This window comes from Bufo gargarizans, chromosome 10 (assembly GCF_014858855.1).
Source record: "Bufo gargarizans isolate SCDJY-AF-19 chromosome 10, ASM1485885v1, whole genome shotgun sequence".
Classification (NCBI taxonomy): Eukaryota; Metazoa; Chordata; class Amphibia; order Anura; family Bufonidae; genus Bufo; species Bufo gargarizans.
The window spans coordinates 17252104-17275478 of NC_058089.1; the positions used below are offsets into that span (position 1 = coordinate 17252104).

Consider the following 23375-nt stretch of genomic DNA (forward strand, 5'->3'; position numbering starts at 1 on the left):
GTCAGATATTGAAGGTCTTTCCTGGGGGTTGGGCTATCAGTGGGAAAATCCTAGAATAAAATTGACTTTTTTACGTGGATTTAAATGGGGCAATAATCGGACAGATCATCGGAAACGAACATTCCCAACAATCTGCCTGTTTAAAGGTGCAGCTGATTACCTGAAGGTGAAACTGTCGTTCGTGCAGGCACCTAGATTTTTGGTTTTGCGCAGCAGATCGTGCTGTCTAAACAGCGATATGCTGGCCAGAAAGAATGCGACCGATCATCCTGATACTGTAGAAGTGATCGCTTCACCTCCATTTGACGAGCAGCCGACAATCTACCGCTCTTCGGCAGGTCTAATTACACCTTATCCAATGACCTATCCTCAGGATAGGTCATTGGTATCTGATTGGTGGGGGTCCAACACCCAGAACCACAGCTGTTTGAGAAGGCAACAATTCTCCGGTTAGCGCCGCGGCCTTCTCGCAGTTTACCAAGCACAGTGCCGTATATTGCATAGTGGCTGTGCTTGATATCGCAGCTGAACTTCATTCACTTGAATGGGACTTAGGTATGCGTAAACCACGTAACCGATGAACGTGATCACTGGCCTAGAGAAAGCCGTGGCACTCACAGGAATCATAGCTATCCGCTGTATGATTGTTCCACTGACAGCTATTGAAGGTGTATGGGCGTCTTCAGACTGTATCCTACACAGCTGCATCCAGTCTCTGGCCGGCCTGTTCTGGGATGTAACCCTGGTCCACACATCGCTCCATTCTATGTCGCTGTTATAGCATATATGTATTTGTAGGGATGATTGATGGCAGGTTTACCATTTATTATGTACCATCATTTGCAGACTCTGTTGGAGCTAGGAGCTTCCCCTGACTACAAGGACAGCCGAGGCCTGACCCCCCTGTACCACACCGCCATGGTGGGTGGAGACCCCTACTGCTGTGAACTGTTGCTGCATGAACACTCCATGGTTGGATGCAAGGATGAGAATGGCTGGCAGGAGATCCACCAGGTGAGGAGCTGGGCTTCGTATTGCAGCGTGATTTTCCATAAAATCAATCTTCTAAACTTAGTCTTGTATTATTAACACATTAATGCAACTTTTCTAGAATCATCTGCAACACGTCTGTGCTACAAAGTTCTCTGGGGTGCCCCCTTACTTAGACATATTTGCTGCAGTATATGTGCAGAAGTTATCTAATAATACTTGGTCATTTAAATAATTATACTGTTCTTGCATCAGCTCCTCATGCGATGATTTCCTGGTGAGGTTGTGAAAGGATTTTTCTTATACACAGCAGCCTGTCTGAACCGACATGCACTTTAAAGCATAATGGACCTAGAGATCATCAACCTCTGAGACAAAATGCAGGTTTCATTCTGCCTTGGAAGACTTTTTAGCTAAGCTGGCGCTAGGCAAGACTCCTTACTTAGAGGCAGACTGAGAAGAGTACGTTAGGAAGGGGAGAAGAGAGACATCAAGGTCACTGCGTGAAGCAATTATCCTTTTGAAGAAAGTTAGAAAGACAAGTATTACATATTCTGAAGCGAAGGGTTTGAGAGTGTAGGTCAGAACGGCTTAGGACCAGCTGTGCTAGAGTCTGTGACAATAAAGGTGTCACTTTGTTATTACTCAAGACTTCTTTAATACAGTAATTGAGCGTTTCTTTTCAGTTTTCATAATTTAAGGAGCAATGTTCTCCCTATTAAAAGACTGGCATGGAGGTGGAAAGAAGGGAGAAGGGCACACGAGTCACCTGTTAGGTATTGTCGTAAGGTTTACACAGAACGACAGAACAGCAGATTGTCTGGAAGGAAGCTCTCCTTTCCGACAATCTGCTGTTCGCTGGGGGAGGAGATTGCTGCATTTACATTCAGTGATCTCCTCCAGAGTATGGGGAGAAGCGATAGCTAATGCCATCGCTCGTCCCCATACTGACTTGTTGTTTGCTGACCGCAGATCGTGTTTACAGTACACAGCACAATCTGCTGCCACCAAACGACGATTTTTGAGCCCACACAAACGATCGGATTAACCAATGAACAAGCTTTTTGCTTGTTCATCGGGTAATTGGCGGTACATTTACAGCACCAGATAATCGCTGACGAGAACGCCTATGAATGCTCATTAGCAATCATTTTTAAGGTTCTGGGCCCGTGTAAAGGGCGTTTTAGAGGAGAGAATCGGTGATGAAAGTGACAAAGCTATGGCTATGGTGGGGAGCCTGTGAGGTAACGAACACTGAAGATACTGGTTATTTTGGAAGCTCAAATTTAATTTCTGCTTAACTACAAGGTGGGTGATATACTCGTGAAGGGTTCACATAAGGTGAAGAACTCTTTGGGGTAGATTTATCAAGACCAGCGCCGGAGAATGCGCCTTATTTATGATGAGGTGTAGGCACATCTTCCAGCAGTCCATAACCCTAAATAGAAATCTATGGCAACTCTTAGCTGCTGTAGATCTCTGTCTTCATTTGCACCAGAAAACTGGCATAAAGGAAGATAAATTTGTTGCTGTGACTGGTTACGCCACCCTTTAGGAAAATTGGTGAGGGCGGCATAAAAAAGGAACTCGCTGCTTTTTTTTTATTTTTTTTTAAATGTGTTTGCAGCTTTTTAAAGCCACTTTTCTAGTGCAAACTGAATGATAATTCTCCCCCTTTGTTTGGTTGATTCCACAAGTCCTTTCTGAATACATGTGTTAGCTTGTGAACTAGCAGTCTGAGTTGGTGGGTAGCTGCAAGCTACTCTTGCAGGCAACTAGTGAAATTATACTTACCATGTTTTTTGCCTCTGGGGTGTCTAAATGACCCAATGTTTGTCATGGTGAGGCGAGAGGAAGGAAAGGCATGAGTGCAAATGATTTAAAGGCACTTACTAGGGTATTGTGATTGTCCATATTGCCTCCTTTGTTGGCTGGATTCATTCTTCCATTACATTATATGCTGCTTGTTTCTAGGGGTTACGACTAGGGATGAGCGAATCGACTCCGGATGAAGCATCCGAAGTCGATTCGCATAAATCTTTGTTGTAATACTGTATGAAGCGGGAGCTCTGAGTTTGGTATCAAGGATTTTTACAGTAATAATTAATTCACGAAGTAATTACACAAAGTATCGCAAGACTTTGCGAAGTAACAGCTTCGGCTTATCGGAGCCAATGCATTCTAATACTGTACGGAGCTCCCGCTCCATACTATATTACAACAAAGTTTTATGCGAATCAACTTCCGAAGAAGTCTATTTGCTAATCCCTAGTTACGACCACCCCTGCCGCGCAGATACAAAGGGGTTGGGACGGGAGCTACTGTGCATGCGTGCCTATACGCGCTTCTGCAGAAATAAGCAGTTTATAATGCGATGGAAAAATGAACTAAGTCAGCGAAGCAGGCAATATGGACAATCACAATACATTAGTAAGTGCCTTGTATTAACTTTTTCTACATGATAAATGCCATTTTCTGAAGTGAGACAACCCCTTTAAAGAGGACCTTTCATCGGTACTGACATTACAATATAAGTACCTGGCACTGTGGGTCAGGTTTTATTTTTCAGATCGGCTGCTCTGTTGCCCTGCTGTGTCCCCCGTTCTGATTTTGCGCCCTGCTAGTAGATGGCATCGGTACAGAGAGGAGGAGACGTCAGCTTTTCTCAGGGAGAAATCTGTGATCAGAAATCTTGAATGCTGTACTGGCCCAGCAACGTCCAAATTCTATTTTAACATTTGTGTCTCCTCTGTAATCTCACCACCACAGCTTTCTCCCTGGTTACCCCCCAACTATACCTTTGATTCAAAGGTTGCTGCTGTATTTTTAAGGCCTCCATTCACATTAAGCTATTTTTGGCTGAATTTGTCATTTTTTGGGGGGCCTTTGTAGTAAAAGTCACCCATCTATAGGCTGTCTAATCTTACTGGCTGCCTCGGTGACTTATGGTATATATTCTTGTTATTCTGTTGTTTTGAATGAGTTTTTATGTTTTTTTTTGTCATTCTGCCATTACCCTGACAGAGGACTAAATCAGCACGGCCTATTCATCTGTATGCCGGGCTTCTTCTATGGCAACTACATGAGGTGCACCAGTAAAGAAGCATTATCAGCTGCTGTCACTTTCTTTGTGGTAGACATGACTGCGGATATCGGGGCTTTTAATGCACCGTTATGTACATGGAGGAGTATTTACTCATGGATTTAACTAGATAACATGTCTTGGTTTGCACCAAGATTTATTCTCAGGCCGCAGAGACAATTACATATTGGCCATTACTGTCAATTCCAGCGAAGACACATAGGCGTTCATGCTGGGTCACTGTACGGGAAATGCCGGTAATTTGTCTTGTGCTATAACAACATAATTTATTCTTAATTAAACACATAGGCTCCTCAGCCCCGGACCACAAGGAATCCACTGCTAATGGGATCGTTTTCTCTCCATGTCCTGCCAAGTCCTCCGCCTGCTCTCGCCATCCACGTCCATTAACGGCAGATACTCCGTGTGAAACTAATAGGGCTCAATATACCCACAGTTACAATATGCCAAGTGCCATTTTACATGCTGGCAGGTTTTCAGGACTGGAATAAAAAAGAGAGACAGTCGCTCACAGAATTTTGCTTCATGGCAGGATCAGCGTAGACGGTGAACTGGATGGCGATGATCTCCTGCTCTTGTAATGTTCGCCCACTAAATATCTATACATAAATAATTGAAATCTATTCAAAATATAATGTGTATATATCATGGCATATGGACATTATAGAGGGGTTTTCCCTGCTCAGGACACATGGTACCGTGTATTACATGGCCGCTCTTTTTGGGGGGAGCGCAGCAGGGGCAACCCCTCTGCAGTCTTATGTAATTAAAACTTAAAGGGATAGTCCAGGATTTTAAGAATAATGGCCTGTCCTCAGGATATGCCATCAATATTTGATTGGCTGAGGTCCGACACCCCTCACCTCCTCCGATCAGCTGTTCCTGAGTAGCTTCGGCACCAGTGCCCCTGCACAGTAGGACCCCTAAATTACCACTGCTGCCACTTTATTCTCTATAGGTATGGGCCCTAGAGGTCATACCCTCACCCATCATAAAGTTATGACCTATCCTAGAGTAGGGTTGCACCAGGTATCAAACTTTTGATACCCAATTGATACTTTTACACCCAGATCGATCCGATATCGGAATTTGCCATTTCCCCATACTAGGCTCCGCTAGTGCACAGCCTAGTATCTGTTAGAGCAGTGTTTCCCAACCAGTGTGCCTCCAGCTGTTGCAAAACTACAACTCCCAGCATGCCTGGACTGTCCGCCTTTGGCTGTGCGGGCATGCTGGGAGTTGTAGTTTTGCAATAGCTGGAGGCACACTGGTTGGAAAACACTGTCTTAGAGAACATGGCACGTGCCGGCCTTTGCCATTTTTTGCAAAAAAAGAGGGTTAGTCATCACCTCCCAGTGCGTAGGTGCACGCTGCCATGCCAAAGACCTAGAGGAAAAAAGACAATGCAGCAGCACCCTGCAAATCAGATAAAGTACAACAATGCCATAGTCACAAAAATTATAGTGCTAATGCTACGCCTATTTATAAAGTGAGATGCTTGGCCAATGCATTTTGTACAAAACCATCTGAGCCCATCTGCCTTACGTCAAGGCGATCTCTGTTAGACGGGTCCTAACTAGTGTTGAGCGAACTTCTGTTTTAAGTTCGGCGTCTAAAGTTCGGCTTCCGGTTAGCGGAGAATCCCGATATGGATTCCGAGTACCGTTGTGGTCCGTGGTAGCGGAATCAATAATGGCTGATTATTGATTCCGCTACCACGGACCACAACGGAATTCGGAATCCTTATCGGGATTCTCCGCTAACCGGAAGCCGTACTTTAGACGCCGAACTTAAAACAGAAGTTCGCTCAACACTAGTCCTAACACTAAATACTACCTGTTATGCGCCACAATGGCCACCATAAAGTTCGGGGAGTGTTGGATCCACATGCATGCTGGGTCCACTCTGCCTTTTACCATTTTTGGTGCCATAATGGCCTCCATTACAAGGGATGCAGGTACCAACATGCATGCCAAGCCCACTCTATACCTTTCCTTGTGCCAGACAGCTTCCAATGAATGTAGTAAGACTTGGTTTTGTACAAAATGCATTGGCCAAGCATCTCACTTTATAAATAAGTGTAGCATTAGCACTATAATTTTAGTGACTATGGCATTGTTGTACTTTATCTGATTTGCAGGGTGCTGCTGCATTGTCTTTTTTCCTCTTTGCCATTTTTTATCACCTTGTCCTCCCAAAACCAGGGTAAGGGTCCATTCACACGTCCGTTGTTTCTTTCCTGATCTGTTCCGTTTTTTGCGGAACAGATCTGGACCCATTCATTTTCAATGGGTCCTGAAAAAAAATCAGACATTGAGCTGTCCGATTTTTTTCAGGACCCATTGAAAATGAATGGGTCCAGATCTGTTTCGCAAAAAACGGAACAGATCAGCCAAGAAACAACAGACGTGTGAATGGACCCTAAGACTGTTCTGTTATTGGCCAGATGTTCCATAAAATGCGGAATGCACGCAGCTCTTTTGGTGTTTTATTTTTCGTGTGGTATTGAAAATTTTGGTATCGTGACAACCCTATCCTAAAGACATCATCACCTTACAAGCTGAGAAGAGCCCTTTAATGATTATGTAATGAGAGATTTTTTTTTTCTAATTTGCCTTGGGAGAGGTTTATCGTTCGTTTTGCAGGAGTCTGCATTGCTGTAATTTGAGCCAAGTTTATTAAATATCTCACAATGAATTTGATTAATCTTTAAAGAGAAAGAAGTCACCTCAAAATGCAGTGCAATCTGCAGGCAGCATGTTATAGAGCAGGAGGAGCTGAGCAGATTCATATATATATATATATATATATATATATACACAGTCATGTGAAAAAATTAGGACACCCTTTGAAAGCATGTGGTTTTTTGTAACATTTTTAATAAAAGGTTATTTCATCTCCGTTTCAACAATACAGAGAGATGAAAGTAATCCAACTAAACAAAGAAAACTGAAGAAAAGTCTTTTCAAGATCTTCTGTAAATGTCATTCTACAAAAATGCCTATTCTAACTGAGGAAAAAGATAGGACACCCTCACATGTATTCCCTCTTAAATTGGCTCAGATCTCACACAGGTATATCACACCAGGTGCACATAATTAGTAGATCGTTACTCTGCATGTTGAATGAGGCTTGCCCTATTTAAACCTCAGACATTTAGTTTGGTGTGCTCCTGACTGTTGAAGTGAGAGTGAGCACCATGGTGAGAGCAAAAGAGCTGTCAGAGGACTTCAGAAAAAAGATTGTAGCAGCCTATGAGTCTGGGAAGGGATTTAAAAAGATCTCAAAAGATTTTGAAATCAGCCATTCCACTGTCCGGAAGATAGTCTACAAGTGGAGGGCTTTCAAAACAACTGCCAACATGCCCAGGACTGGTCGCCCCAGCAAGTTCACCCCAAGAGCAGACCGCAAGATGCTAAAAGAGGTCTCCAAAAACCCTAAAGTGTCATCTCGAGAACTACAGCAGGCTCTGGCTACTGTTGATGTAGAAGTACATGCCTCTACAATCAGAAAGAGACTGTACAAGTTTAACTTGCATGGGAGGTGTGCAAGGAGGAAACCTTTGCTTTCCAAGAGAAACATCGAGGCCAGACTGACATTTGCCAGATATAAAGTTGACAAAGACCAGGACTTCTGGAATAATGTTCTTTGGACAGATGAGTCCAAAATTGAATTATTTGGACACAACAGCAGAGGACATGTTTGGCGTAAACCAAACACAGCATTCCAAGAAAAGAACCTCATACCAACTGTGAAGCATGGAGGTGGAAGTGTCATGGTTTGGGGCTGCTTTGCTGCAGCAGGACCTGGTCAGCTCACCATCATAGAATCCACGATGAATTCTACTGTGTATCAGAAGGTGCTTGAAGAACATGTGAGACCATCAGTTAGAAAATTAAAGCTGAAGCGGAACTGGACCATGCAACATGACAATGACCCAAAACATACTAGTAAATCAACCAAAGATTGGCTGAAAAAGAAGAAATGGAGAGTCCTGGAATGGCCAAGTCAAAGTCCAGATTTGAATCCCATTGAGATGCTGTGGGGTGACTTGAAAAGGGCTGTACGTGCAAGAAACCCCTCAAACATCTCACAGCTGAAAAAGTTCTGCATTGAGGAGTGGGGTAAAATTTCCTCAGACCGATGTCGAAGACTGGTAGATGGCTACAAGAACCGTCTCACTGCAGTTATTTCAGCCAAAGGAGGTAACACTCGCTATTAGGGGCAAGGGTGTCCTATCTTTTTCCTCAGTTAGAATAGGCATTTTTGTAGAATGACATTTACAGAAGATCTTGAAAAGACTTTTCTTCAGTTTTCTTTGTTTAGTCGGATTACTTTAATCTCTCTGTATTGTTGAAACGGAGATGAAATAACCTTTTATTAAAAATGTTACAAAAAACCACATGCTTTCAAAGGGTGTCCTAATTTTTTCACATGACTGTATATATATATATATATATATCTCTATCTATCTATCTATGGGAAAAGACTGTAAAACCTGTAATTTTGCACAATTTGCTGCCCAGAAACAACGATTTAATGTGCAGCAAAAATTACGGGCCAGTGTGCAGGCGCGGTGATCGGATGCATGTTCTCAGCTGGACACTGGCCGACACTGCGCATGCGTTGGGAGCCTCACCAGTGGTTAGGGTAGGAAAAAAGCACTGGCCCGTAATTTTTGTTTTCCCTAACAGCTGGTGAGGCTACCAGCGCATGCGCAGTGTTGGCCGGTGTCCAGCTGAGAACATCCATCCGATCACCACGCCTGCGCACTGGCCCGTAATTTTTCCCTACCCTAACCGCTGGTGGGGCTCCCGGTGCATGTGCAGTGTCGGCCGGTGTCCAGCTAACTCTGCTGTGAAATTTCCCTACTCTGTCGTTGTACGCCTGCGCGGCGTGCCACACTTCCGACGCACCTCCTCACGTCATGTCCGGTGCGGCCGGGAGTGACGAGGGTAGGGAAATCTCACGAGGTAGGGAAATATAACGGAACACCGGCGCCCATTGACTTACAATGGTGTTCATGATGGATCCGTCTTGGCTATTTTAGAGATAACGGATCCAGCAAAAACGTTGGTGTGAAAGTAGCCTTAATCTGCTCTGCTCCTCCTGCTCTATATCATGCTGCCTGCAGATTGCACTGCCTTAGTGTTTCACGGCTGTGGTTTTTCATTGGGTTATAGGTTACAGTATCTAATATATAAAGCTGAGTGTATGTATGGAATCTGCACCGTTGCATTTACAATCACAAAATTTGGTACACAGGTACATCAGGTGTCTAGGAAGGTTTTAGACCAGGTCTCAACTTTCTAGCACGTACCGTTCCTGAGATATTCCCCAAAAAATAAAAAATAAATGGCCCATCACATGACCTACTTTAGCCAATAGAAGCCTGCAGGTCTTTCTCGTCACATCCCAACTGCCATACACACGGTCACATATCCCTTTTCAGCCAATAGAAGATCAGGTCCTTAGTCTCCACATACACACAGTTTTACACCAGGTTTCCATAACAACCCAGCCATTTTTCTTCACTGCTGCAGGTCAGCTTTAAAGGGGCAGGGCGCTGTGTTTGACACTGTTAAGGGAGCGGAGTGCTGTGGAGGTCACAGTTCAGGGGGCAGGTAGGGTGGTCATTCAGGCCCCGCCTCCATGATATGAAATACAAAGTTGGTGTTGATAAACAATAAATTACATTCAATTAAGCAAAATACACGAGTGTGCCGTGGATATATATATATAACCCTGAAAAGACTGACTTAAAACCCTCGCCCCCAGGCCCTGCTAAGCCACGCCCACTCCGCAGCCGACGGGGATTGAAAAAATGAAGGTAAAAATCAACTTCTGTCAGCTGCAGGGGTGGGAGGAAGGGTGACTTTCTCCCTGCAGCTCACTCTCAGATAGCACAGTGCTGCTGTCTGAGAGTAAACTGTTCAAAAGAACATCCCTGTGTCCGTCCAGGCCCTGCGCTGGACGAAAGACAGGGAGTCGGAAATCCGTACCGTCCGGCCTAAAACTGGACCTCTGGCCACCCTGGGGGCAGGCTGCTGTGGACGTCACAGTTAAGGGGACGGTCCGCTATGGAGGTCAATGTTAAGGGGCAGATTGTTGTAGAGGCCACTGTTAAGGGGACGGGGTGTTGTGGAAATCACTGTTAAGGAGACGGGGGACTGTGGAGGTCACTGTTAAAGGAGATGCCGCTGTGAAGGTCACTGTTAAAGGGGCGGGCTGCTGTGGAGGTCACTGTTAAGGGGGCGGGATGCTGTGGAGGTCACTGATAAGGGGGCGGGATGCTGTGGAGGTCACTGATAAGGGGGCGGGATGCTGTGGAGGTCTCTGTTAAGGGGATAGAGAACTGTGAAGGTCACAGTTAAGGGGACGGTCCGCTATGGAGGTGAGTGTTAAGGGTGCTGTAGAGATCACTGTTAAGGGAGCGGGGTGTGTTGTGGAGGTCACAATTTAGGGGAACAGAGCTCTGTAGAGGTCACTGTTAAGGGGGCGGGTTATTGTGGAAATCACTGTTAACGAGACAGGGCACTTTGGAGGTCACTAATAAAGGGGCGGCCGCTGTGGAGGTCACTGTTAAAGAGGAGGGCACTCTGGATGTTACTGTTAAGTGGGCGGGTGTCATGGCTGTGTCTCGGTCTTGTTGTTGTTCCCCGTGACACGTTAGTGTGTACTTTCCTCCTTTCTCCTGGTTCCTTCTTTGTGTGTACTGGAGGGGTTAACTACCTGGCTTGGTGTGGTCACTTGGTGTTTATATTGCCTGTGGCTTGTAGGCTGGAGTCAGTTGTCCTCCAGCCTTTGTTGGTGCTGGAGCTATGCTCCTGTCCTCGGTGTTCCATCTGCCCAGTCCTTGAAGGCCACCAAGTGAGACATCAATGTCATCTCGATGTCGCCTTCCCCTAGTCTATGTGTAGTGTGGTATGTACGGGTTGGTGTTGTAGGTCTAGCTGTTGTTCCATGTCTGGTCTGTCTTTGGTGTGTATAGTCCTGCATGGATACTAGACATATTCCCTGTCTGTTTTGTGCCTTCGGTAAGAGGGCTCCTGAGTTTCCCGAGGGGGAACAACAAGTGAGTGAGCAGCTCTACCGGGTGGTCGCCATGCACCCTGTCCGCATGGGGGCCCAGGCAGTTACTGATTTGCTGGATTCCGTGTTTGTTGCTTTGTGCTGCGTCCTGTTTAGTGTTCAGGTTCCAGTACAGATGCATGGGTTCCAGTTGTTGTCGCTGTGGCAGGTAAATGCTTGTTGTTCTGGGCTCTTACCTGCTGACCGAGTGGTTGTTCTGTCTTTCCCTTTCCTTGCATCTAGGCCAGTGGATACTCCTGTTCTTCCATGTCTTGGAAGAACAGGTCGTCTCAGCCCTGTCTCTATTCCAGGGATTTTCAGGGCGACTCAGGGTCAGAGGTTCCTGTGTATGAGCCCTCCCACCATCTGGGTTTGCTCATACAGATAGGAGCAGGGCAAGGATTAGGGATGCATTAGGAGTTCTCCTGCTCTGTCCCCGTTCTCCTTGCCTAGTTGTCATCCCCGTTTCTCCACTGTGTTCGGTGGGGAGTTTCCCCTACTCCCCACCATGACAGCAGGCTGCTGTGGAGGTCACTGTTAAAGAGGCGGGGTACTGTAGATGTCACTGTTATAGTGGATACTGTCAATATCTTTTAACGGCACACACAAACATTAAATGAAATAGATTAAATGTACCCGTTCAAAGCCGGGTCCTTCTGCTAGTAATAAAATATTTGGTTAATCAGGAACCTCACTTCATCGTGCAGTATGTTCACCTGAGCATAGGTGGCTGGAAGTATGAGACTCGGCACTAGTGTTTCTGAAGCCTTCTTATGTTAGTATTTGACTCACGAGCACTCCATCCCTGCTGTTCACGGCACAGGACTTCCATGGTCGTCAACTTGAACCTGTCTGTACCATTCAGCATCTAAATAAAACATTTATACTGCTGTGTGACTTGTCTTTGCACGCTGAGCTTGTGATGGAGACAATGATCACACTGACTGACTTTCTTCTTGTTAATGATGAATTACTAGGCTGTTCCGCGAGTTCCCCTGCTTCTGTACATTGGGCCTCTGGCAGCCTCTACTGGTGCAGATGTCTCACAGCAACACTGCCATAAACTCGAGATATCTAGCAATTCTCTCCTGCTCCTAAGCTACATCGCTAATAAACAGTGCATGACAGCTCCAGTCATTAGAAGAAAATGTAAGCGCTGCTAACATAAGGGTGCCAGACTAGTTTTAGTAAGAGAGTAAAAGTCTACCTACCTGGATCTGCAGTCAGGTGAAGGTCCGAGCTGAACAAACCAGTAAGGATGTCGTTTTGTTAAAGTTACTTAATTTTAGGGGCTGGACTGAAGTCTGAATAAATTTCTGAAGTCTGGCTTGAGATCTGAACTAGGTTAGGGGTTTGATCTGGGGTCCGAATGACTTTAGGGGTCTTAAAATAGTTTAGAGGTCTGAATAAGTTTAAAGAGGTTTTCCAGGTCTTTTATACTGATGACCTATCCTCAGGATAGTTCATCAGTATGTGACCAGTGGGGTTCCGACAATCGGGACCCCACCGATCAGCTGTTTGAGAAGGCATCAGCACTCTTGTGAGCACCACGACCTTCTCGCAGTTTTCCATGCACAGTTCTGCACCTTGTATACCGGCTGTGCTTGGTATTACGCTCAGCCCTGTTCACTGTAATGGGGCTGAGCTACGCCAAGGCCACGTGACCGATGAACGTGACGTCACTTGGCCTAGGGAAAGCGGTGAGAAGGCGGTGGCACTACTGCGAGTGCCACTGCCTTCACAAACAGCTGATCGGCGGGGGTCCCGGATGTCTGACCTCCACCAATCAGATACTGATGACCTTTCCAGAGGACAGGTCATCAGTATAAAAAAAAAACTGAAAAACTCCTTTAAACTTATTCAGACGTCAGTTCAGACCTCTAAACTATTCTAAGACCACAAATCAGACCCCTAAACTCATTCAGACCCTAGATCAATGGTGGCGAACCTATGGCACGGGTGCTAGAGGTGGCACTCAGAGCCCTTTCTGTGGGCACCTGCACCCTTGAAATAGTCTATGATATACCAATTTGCCTTTTCCTGCCATTCATCGGCACAGGGCGCGCTATGAACAGCACAAACAGCGCACTGAATGTAGGCAGGATATTATAGCTAAATGATAAAGTACATGGAAGATATAATACACTGGACTGTAGGATTCAGGTTAAATTGCCGTGTTGGCAATAAGTGGGTTTTGGGTTACAGTTTGGGCACTCGTTCTCTAAAAGGTTCGCCATCACTGGCCTAGATCAATCCCCTAACCTAATTCAGACCTCAAGCCAGTCTTCAGAAATTAATTCAGACTTCAGTACATCCCCTAAAATTAACTCATATGCCATACCGAACCCCTAAAATAAATCAGACCAGAAGCTACAAATAATTTAAGTCCTTAACCAGACCCCTAAAATAATCAAACCTCTAAAGGAAGTTCAAACGTCAAACCAGACGTCTTAGTTTGAATCAGATCCCAGACCAGATCCCTAAAACTAACTAGACTCCAGATCAGCCCCTAAAAACAATCAAAGTTCAGACCAGCATCTGAGATAAAATGGAGTTTGTCAGCAGTTTTGACCATTCAGAACTGCTGACTGCACTAGGTAGGGGCTGTGGAGGACAGGGACACATGGATCTTTTATTATAAAGAGTAGTGTGAATGTGAAATTTTATTCTGCCAGTCTTTTCCTCAAGTGTCCAGGAGGTGGAGTTTCGGTGTGAAATGCACTCTGTATTGAGCTGCTTGACAGCCTGTCACCACCAGACATCTGAGAAGCTCTGACAGATGTTCTTCAGAACCTCCTGCTTGAGGTTCTTTTGTTTTGCTTTCGTTTTCTCATCTCGTTTCCCTCTCTCAGCTGTCATCTAGTTGCACTGATTGCATCCCTTTAAATACCCTCCCATACTGCATCACTTTGCGGTTTATACAACTTCCTGGAGTGTGTGCATGCTGGATGCTACTACTGATTCTTCTACAGATAATTTTGTTCATTAATTTGTGTTTTCCTGTTTGCTGGATCCTAGGTGACCCTGACTCCCTCCGTATTAAGTGTAGGGAGCCGGTGGTCGTGTCCCCTCACTATTATAGGGTGCTCAGGTGTCATACAGTCGAGGAACGAGGGTATGCAATCATCTACCATACAGATTTTTGCATAGGCTGAGCAGTAAAGGGAGAGAGCTAGGGCTGTTACAGGGCTTACCCTTTGGTTCCTTAGTGTTGGATCCAGTCAGTCGGATCTTCATTTTGTGTCTTCTAGTTTTCTGTAGACCTTCCGTGACACAGCCCCTCCCCTCTGTCCTGAGTGACAGCTGCAACATCCAACCAGGAGACCGCTACAGCTGTCACTAAAAGCAGAGGGGTTGTGAAGCAGCTCAATGCAGAGTGCACTTCGCACCAAAACTCTGCCTCCTTGGCACTTGTAAGAGAAGAATCTGCAAGGTGGCTCCCCTACCTAGTGCTGACAACAGTTTAGCATGGTCAAAACAGCTGACAGACTCCCTTTAATTTAGAACCCCAAAGCACACTCTAAAATTAATCAGACCCCAGACAAGACCCTAAAATGAATTAGATCTCAGACCAGAAAAAAAGAAGAAAATATATATGTGCCTCTCTTGGGCATTAGTCTAGTCTAGTTTGGAGGGGCTCTTTACTGGGCCCCGTCGGTAGTTCTGCTCCTTATGTCAGACCTACCATCAGAGATGTATTGGATAAGACACTGCCATCCTCCAATGCATCTATGCCGTCAGGTCTCAAGGTTCTGGACAACTTGTGCCTCCAGTCTGCATGCAGCTTAAAATACCGGAAGCTGAATAACTACTAAAGTATTGAATGCTTAGTAAAGAACTTCAACCAGTGACAGGTTAATATGCGCTCAGCACCTTCACCGATTTATCAGGATCAATTGTAGTCTTCCATGGCGGCAATCATTTCAAGTTAGGGTAAAGTCACACACAGAGGATTTGATGCAGTTAAATTATTTACATGAATGGGGCTTGCAGAAAACCATGCACTTGACGCCAGAAGAATCCCATTCAAATAAACAGAATCTATTTTCTTAGTATTTTTTGTCAGTCCCCATTATAGTAAATGTGTCCAGACAAAATTTCGGGAGCCCACGGCGGTGACGGATCCTGCAGGCTGTTCCTGGCCGTAAATGCAGATGTGAAACAAGCCTTAAAGGGCAGCTGTCAGAAGTTTTGTACCTATGACACTGGCTGACCTGTTGCACTTGCGCTTGGCAGCTGAAGGCATCTGTGTTGGTCCCTTGTTTTCATATGCCTGCTTTGCTGAGAAAAATTAAGTCTTATATATATGCAAATAAGTGTCTAGGAGCAATGGGGGCGTTGCCGTTACACCTAGAGGCTCTGCTCTCTATGCAACTGCTCCGCCCTCTGCTGTTTGATTGACAGTTCCAGGGGTGATGATGCTTTCACTGCCTGGCCCTGTCAATCAAAGTGTAGAGAGTGCGGCAGTTAAAGAGAGACAAAACAAAAACAAAAAAAACAAAAAAATTACAGCCAAGCACTAATAAGAACACCTAATCACGGGTGTACAGTACACTGTGCTTGAGCACTACCTGCATCTATTATGGTAACCAAGGTACCAGCTCAAAAACTGAAAACAACCTACAAAGAAGAAATTAGCCCAAAACAGTACCCATAAAATATAATAAATATTTATTGTGTATACAAATATCATAGAAAAAGTTTTTAATTAAAGTCACATGATGCAAGGACAGGTGGCAGAAAAAGCATCCTCCAGAGACCACATAACTTACAAATGGGGGTGAATATGGAAAGGTGTGTATATTATGATGTATGGTCTGGACTACACCCACTGGGATAGTACCCTGTAAACAACATAGCTACAAATAGTGCCAGGAACAGAAATAACTGTGTCCAGACCAGAGAATAAAAAACAAATACATATATTCAAACTCACCCATTTGCAATTGTGGTCACCGGTGGATGCGACCCCAACGCGTGTTTCGGCGTACATTCGTCTGGGGGTTACAGAGAGAGCAGAGCCTCTAAGTGTAATGGTAACGCCCCCGTTGCTCCTAGAGGCTCATCTGCATATATTAAAACTAAATGTTTCTCAGCAATGCAGGCACATATGAACATGGGACCAACACAGATGTCTTCAGCTGCCAAGTGCACATGTCACAGGTCAGCCAGTGTCATAGGTACAAAACTGCTGACAGATGCTCTTTATCACGTCAACGATCCCTGTCTCTAATCTACTACCATAGAGTACTCGCCCACAACCAGTGACCCCATACTGTTCTTTATTTTAGTCCCTAAACATGTTTTCACCGCAGTTTACAGCTGCTAAGTCTACTTGTCTCGTGATTAGATCAGGAGGATAGGACGGCCTGTGATATGGACAGAGATTTGAGGAGCGGTGTGAACGTTACACCTTTGTGTCAGTGCACTTCTTGAAAGGTGAAACTTATAAATTAAAGGCACATTTTGCATTGCATAGTTTATTGGGTTTCTCTGTTGCTAAGCTTTTTTTGTGGTACACAGGCATGTCGATATGGCCATTACCAACACTTGGAACACTTACTGTTCTATGGAGCCAACATGGGGGCTCAGAACGCTTCTGGAAACACCGCGCTTCACATCTGTGCCCTGTATAATGAGGTAAGTGGCAGGATTGTACTGCTGTATGTCATGTATTCTGTTATGCGGACTTCTTCTATTAATGACCTATCCTTAGGATAGGTCATCAATGGTTAAGTCTCAGAAACCCCTTTAATGGGGTTGTCCTGCTCTTTAAGAAAGGAAGGAAACGCCTGCTCCCTGCTGCTTGATTCCAGCTCCTTCAGTCCACTCCTGCATTTGCTGCTCTCTGTTACCTGCTTGTAAACTTCCAGAATGGATTTAGGTCATGTGGTGCCACTACAGCCAATGATTGACTGCTATAGTGATGTGTCCCCCTAGGGACATCTCACTACTATGGCCAGGTATTGGCTGCAGAAGCACCATGACCCCCATCTATGCCAGAAGTTTACAAGCAGAGCCTGGAGTGCAGCAAACACAGTGGTGGAAGCGTAAGAGCCAAAAACGCTCTGTGGGGAGCAGGTAAGTATGCCTCCCTCCTCAGGTCCATGGCCGTACAAAGCCGTACAAACCCTTTAACCTCCTAACAGTCACGTTAAAATTGGAAAAAACCCTGCCAAAAGTGTCACATTTTTTTATTTTAGATTTTTTGTGTGTGTCTGCAGTAAATCTTGTTGGTGCACAACTCAGGGGACACTATTGCATTTTTAACCCCTTAGTGACATAATTTATTTTAGCCTTAAAGCGAACCTTTCACCTGCATTTCAGTTAATAAACTATCAAAAGTACCTTATAGATCATCCTCATTGTGTTATCATACAGTCTTGTCCCGCTTTTCTGCCATGTATATGCATGAAAAAAATCGCCTTATAAAGTACTCTTCTCCAGCTCCACAAGTCACGATAGAAGTCAAGGGGGTAGCCCTCCCCTGCCCTAACCCCGCCTCTATGCAGTCTAATTGACACCCGGCTCAGTCGCCGGGACCGCGTTTGTACAGGCGGCGCATGCGCCGTCGGCCTCAGTAGCAGCGCGATCCCGTCTATTTCATGCATATACATGGCAGAAAAGCGGGACAAGACTGTATGATAACACAATGAGGATGATCTATAAGGTACTTTTGATAGTTTATTAAGTGAAATGCAGGTGAAAGGTTCGCTTTAAGGACCAATAATATTTTTCCCCATTTGTGTTCTAGCAGTCATGACTTTTAAATTTTTTCTTCTAAATTTTTATTTTTATTTTGCGGGATGTGTTTTAGGAACCATTTTGGGGTCTATATTGTGTAATAAATAACTTTTAGTACATTTTTAGGGGGAAAGATTAAAAAGCAGCAATTTTTACATTATTTTGTGGAATTTATTTACGGTGTTCACAGTGTGGTAAAAATAACGTAATTTTATTATGTGGGTCTGTAAATTAATTCCACATTTCTATATATTTTTACTTTTTTTTTTTTCTCTCCTCCTGCAGCCTGTCAGCTCTGCAACTGCTCCCTCATTGTCCTCCGGACTGAGTGGGGAGGGCAGGTGCTTTAACTGCTCATATCTCTGGTTTTGTTCCAGTTAGAGATATGGGCTTGGTATTGTTTGAAAGCTGACATTTAGAATGACAGCAATATGTTAAGGACATGGGAAGATATCGCTGATAGAAATAGGGATGCAATGAATACTGCTGAAAGTGAAAGTAAAAGTAGGTTTTACCTGTGATCATTCCCGACTCGATTTCTAACAGTGATATCTCCTCTGTTGCTTGGACTAATGCTATCAATTTGGTCTTGTATGAAAGCCAGCTTGCATGTTTCTAGCTACTACTATTCAGGAAATAGCAGCATTTAAATTAGCCTTCCCTCTCCACTTACTGTCTGAGCTCAGCTCGGGCAGAACAGTTAACTGCTTTTCCCACAGCCCGAGCTGAACTCGGGCAAAACAGTTAGGTGGTCAGAGTGGGTTTCCAAGACCTTACTACTAATGACCTATCCTCAGGATAGGTCATTGGTATTGTCACGGCGGACTGGATCTCAGATACACAAAATAAATACCAAATAAACAAGTATCTAGGCGAGATGCTGGGGAAAGGTCACCTCCTAGCAAATCCCTGACTTCTCTCCCTACGCTGCTAAGCCCACATTCAGACCTTGAAGGTAGGAATAATGTGTCCTCGTGCCTGGACTGCAAATACCCTAGAATCCCTGAGATGGTGAAAGGGGAGAAGGGGCAGAAGACACACAAACAGCCTAGACCGCAAATAACAAAAACAGAAACCAAACTTATCTGAGCTGGAACAGAAAATCCTTCCTTCCTTGAATCCAAGGCCAGACTGAATTCTGTAACCCGCACTGAGAAAGCAATTTAAGCCAATGACCCCACCCAGAGCACCTGAAGGAAGGCGGATCCAGCACGATTCCAAAACAAAAAAAATTATTAGACACGTGCTGCCAATCTGACAGACCTCCGCAGACCGTCCGAGCAGGGCATGACAGGTATCTGATCGGTGGAGGTCCGACACCTGGAACCCCACGATCAGCTGTTTGAAAAGGCAGCGGCGCTCCTGTGAGATTCGCAGCCTTCTCGCAGTTTTCCTCAGGCCAGTGACGCCATGTTCATCAGTCATGCAGCCGAGGAGCAACTCAGCCCCATAGAAGTGAATGTGGCTAAGTGCAATACCAAGCACAGCCACTATACAGTGTACGGCGCTGTGCTTGGTAAGCAGTGAGAAGGCAGTGGTGCTCACAGGAACGCCGGTGCATTCTCAGACAGCTGATCGGCTGGGATCCTGGGTTTCGCACCCCCACTGATCAGATACTGATGACCTATCCTATCCATTAGTAGTAAAATCTTTGAAAACTCGGAAAAGGACTACAATGTCTCACAATTCAATATATTAACACGACGTGTAGCAAAACTCTTGACAAGCTGCAATTTACATTACAACCACTGGGTGGCCCCATATAGACACATATTGCATAATCAACTCATGACAGAGTATCACAAAAGCATGTTATATTCATCCTAATACTGTTATACATTTTTTAAATCGTATTTGGTTTGAACATTTTAGCATTTTCTGCAGCGGGAGATAATACTATCTGTACAATAAATCATTTATAAATTCTTCCATTGACAGACAGGTTCTAAGGTTCCACCTAAGGTGCCATGCCTATACCCAGTGGACACATGTTTTAGTGCTGCAAGGGGACTGTTCTAATTAAAGACATATGCAGTTTAATTAAAGGTCTACATGCGTAAGCTGAGAGACTGACGCAGTCCCTTCAGTGCTGAACACAGTTTTAATATCAGCATAATAGAATTTACAGCTGACGGGGGCATTTATTAAGAAGCAATGGTAGCAAATCGCATCAGTGGTCCAGCGAGCCAAGCAGAAGATCCCTTGTGAGTGAAGGCTATTGCATCCAAGACATTGTGCAGAAACATAAACGCAAAGTCCTGCATGTCTGACACATATTGAAATATATTAACAGGAACCAGTCATCAGGTTTTGAGGCATTAGAGGGGTTTTCCCATCTAGGACATTTATGGCATATTGTTGGAATGTGCCATAAATGTCCGATAGGTGCGGCTCCAACCTCTGGCACTAGCTCCTATCTCAAGAACAGGTCCCCAGTGTGAATTGAGAGCACACCATGCATAAGTGGCGTCATCTCCTTTCACTGCTATTGGACTTCCGAAAATAGGTGACTATAGCAGTGAATGGAGAGGAGATACGAGTTGGACCTCCTATCGATGGCTCTGAAATCCTGACAAGGGGGCTGTCAATCAGCGAGGAGTAGGCATTGTTACAGAGCCGACTTCATGACTCTGCAAGGCTTCTGCACTGCCCATGTGACTCCAGATATCACATTTGAATGAAGCACAAATAGAGATTGTCCAAAGTGGAGAATCCCTTTTAAATCTGCCATGATCGGCTCCAATAATGAGTGTTTGTGAGTAATGAGGGATTGCAAATGCTGATCTTGATAAGGGTTTCTGGTTCTCTTTTTATACAGGACAGCTGTGCACGGGTCCTTTTGTTCAGAGGAGCCAACAAGGAGATAAAGAATTACAACAGTCAGACGCCTTTCCAGGTACGAGCACAAGTGTATCATGCCAACAAAAGGTTAATTTTTTGTGGTCATGGAGGTTTTGGCTACTTTCTGATGAAACTTCTGAAACTGGTAAACTGCGGGGTAATGCCATGTGAAACATTAAAACGCCTCATTCCTTATTGCAGTATGCACATTATACCCCCTGTCCCGACCAGTGAGTACCGCGTGTAAACACTGGATATAACGCCCAGTATTTCAGCAGTCATAGGATTTACCTTTGTGAGCGCCTCGGAGGAGATGGGTGGACGTGTCTGGAGCGTGGTAGCTATGCACGTGGCAATGGCTGCATCTATTGTTTATACACTGTACCCATGCACAGTGGGAGGAGGCTTCACTGCGTTTTAGGATGGCCAACCCCTTTAAAAAGTCCCCTCACCCAACATGTATGTTTTAGTAACTACTTGCATCCCCAATGTAATCACAATTCTGTCATTTCTATTCTTATGACTGTATGTTGTGACGTTCCTCTGTTATCACTACTAAAAGTGTATGAATGAATTGCCAGCAGTCTCCAATAACGATCCTTCAGGGTGTTACCAGATTGGGGGGTGTTTCTGCACAGTCTGACACTGGTAGCACTGATTGGATAGTGTCAGACTGTGCAGGGACACAGCCACAACTGGTAACACCCAGCTGGACCTTTATTGCAGACTGCTGGCAATTTATTCATAAACTTCAAATAGGATGATGCTCCAGAATGGTTATAGCATAGGGAATGCAAGTCAGGAAACTTGACAGGTTAAAGATTGGCCACAGACAAGACCAAGCTGAAAATGGGAACCAACCAATTAAAGGGATATTCACAGATTCACACAACAGATTTGTGAATGGGGTTCTTTCTGCAGCATGTGAATGGATTTCCAAAATTTCTATTCAGATGAACGGGACAGCCATAGAAATTTCTGCAACAAATCTTCGGCATATGAATATACCCTTAGGCTACTTTCACACTAGCGTTGTTTAAATCCATTGTTCAATTCCGACACCGGAACTGCCCGCCGGATCCGGAAAAACGTGTGAAAACTGATTACATTTGAATCCTGGTCAGGATTTTGATCACAATGAAAAAATGCATTGGGAAAAAACGGATCCGCCATTTATGGACTTTAACTTTTTTTTCCACATTTTTCGGATTTAACATGAAAAAGCCAGATCCGGTTTGACTGAACACACGACACCGGATCCGGCGTTAATGCAAGTCAATTGGAAAAAGACCGGATCCGGCGTTCAGTCAAAGTGTTCAGGATTTTTGTCCGGAGGTAAAAATACAACATGCTATGGTTTTCTGAAAAGCCTGATCAGTCAAAAAGACTGAACTGAAGACGTCCTGATGCATCCTGAACGGATTACTCTCCATTCAGAATGCATTAGGATAAAACTGATCAGTTCTTTTCTGTATTTGAGCCCCTAGGACGGAACTCAGCGCTGGAAAAGAAAAACTCTAGTGTGAAAGTACCCTTAAGGCCCCTTTCACACGGGCGAGTATTCAGCGCGGGTGCGATGCGTGAGTTGAACGCGTTGCACCCGCACTGAATCCTGACCCATTCATTTCTATGGGGCTGTGCACATGAGCGGTGATTTTCACGCATCACTTGTGCGTTGCGTGAAAATCGCAGCATGCTCCTCTTTGTGCGTTTTCACGTAACACAGGCCCCATAGAAATTAATGGGGTTGCGTGAAAATCGCAAGCATCCGCAAGCAAGTGCGGATGCGGTGCGATTTTCATGCACGGTTGCTATGTGATGATCGGGATGGGGACCTGATCATTATTATTTCCCCTTATAACATGGGTATAAGGGAAAATAATAGCATTCTAAATACAGAATGCATAGTAAAATAGGGCTGGAGGGGTAAATTTTTTTTTTTTTATGAATTTAATTTGCCTTGTTCGCGCAGCCGGCATCTCCTTCTGTCTTCATCTGTGAGCAATAGGACCTTTGATGACGTCACTATGCTCATCACATGATCCATCACCATGGTGATGGATCATGTGATGGACCATGTGATGAACGCAGTGACGTCATCAAAGGTCCTATTCCTCACACAACAAGACAGAAGAGAAGCCGGGCTGCGCGATCAAATGGATTAAGGAGTTAAATTTTTTTATTTTTTTTATTTAACCCCTCCAGCCTTATTGTACTTTGCATTCAGTATTCAGAATGCTATTATTTTCCCTTATAACCATGTTATAAGGGGAAATAATACAATCTACAGAACACCTAAATCAAACCCGAACTTCTGTGAAGAAGTAGTTTTTTTATCACGCGCCTGCAAAACACATTGCACCCGCGCGATAAAAAATGAACATCGGAACGCAATCGCAATCGCAGTGAGATCCGGCAGGGAATAGCCTGACGGGTCTATCTGGTTCAGGCAAAAAACAAACAGCAGGTGGCGCTATACAGATACATTTTATTGAATAACTCAGTGCCTATGCAAAATTTTTAATTACATGCAATTACAAAAGTATTCAGGTCCAGGTGCTGTACAATATTTTCTGTAGTACAACCCCTTTAAATAAATGTTTGATTAGAGGGAGTGGGACTGCTA

General features: G+C 44.6%; 1 protein-coding gene across 5 annotated transcripts in view; it reads left to right on the forward strand.

Annotated features, from left to right (window-relative positions):
• SHANK2 (SH3 and multiple ankyrin repeat domains 2) overlaps positions 1 to 23375 on the forward strand; it is a 531815-nt gene that overhangs the window by 150730 nt on the left and 357710 nt on the right. For all 5 annotated transcript variants that reach the window (XM_044270326.1, XM_044270322.1, XM_044270325.1 and 2 more), the window contains exons 7-9: positions 847 to 1014; positions 16688 to 16804; positions 20727 to 20804. In XM_044270326.1, coding sequence (XP_044126261.1) covers positions 847 to 1014; positions 16688 to 16804; positions 20727 to 20804 — 363 coding nt within the window. The remainder of the gene's footprint in view (positions 1 to 846; positions 1015 to 16687; positions 16805 to 20726; positions 20805 to 23375) is intronic.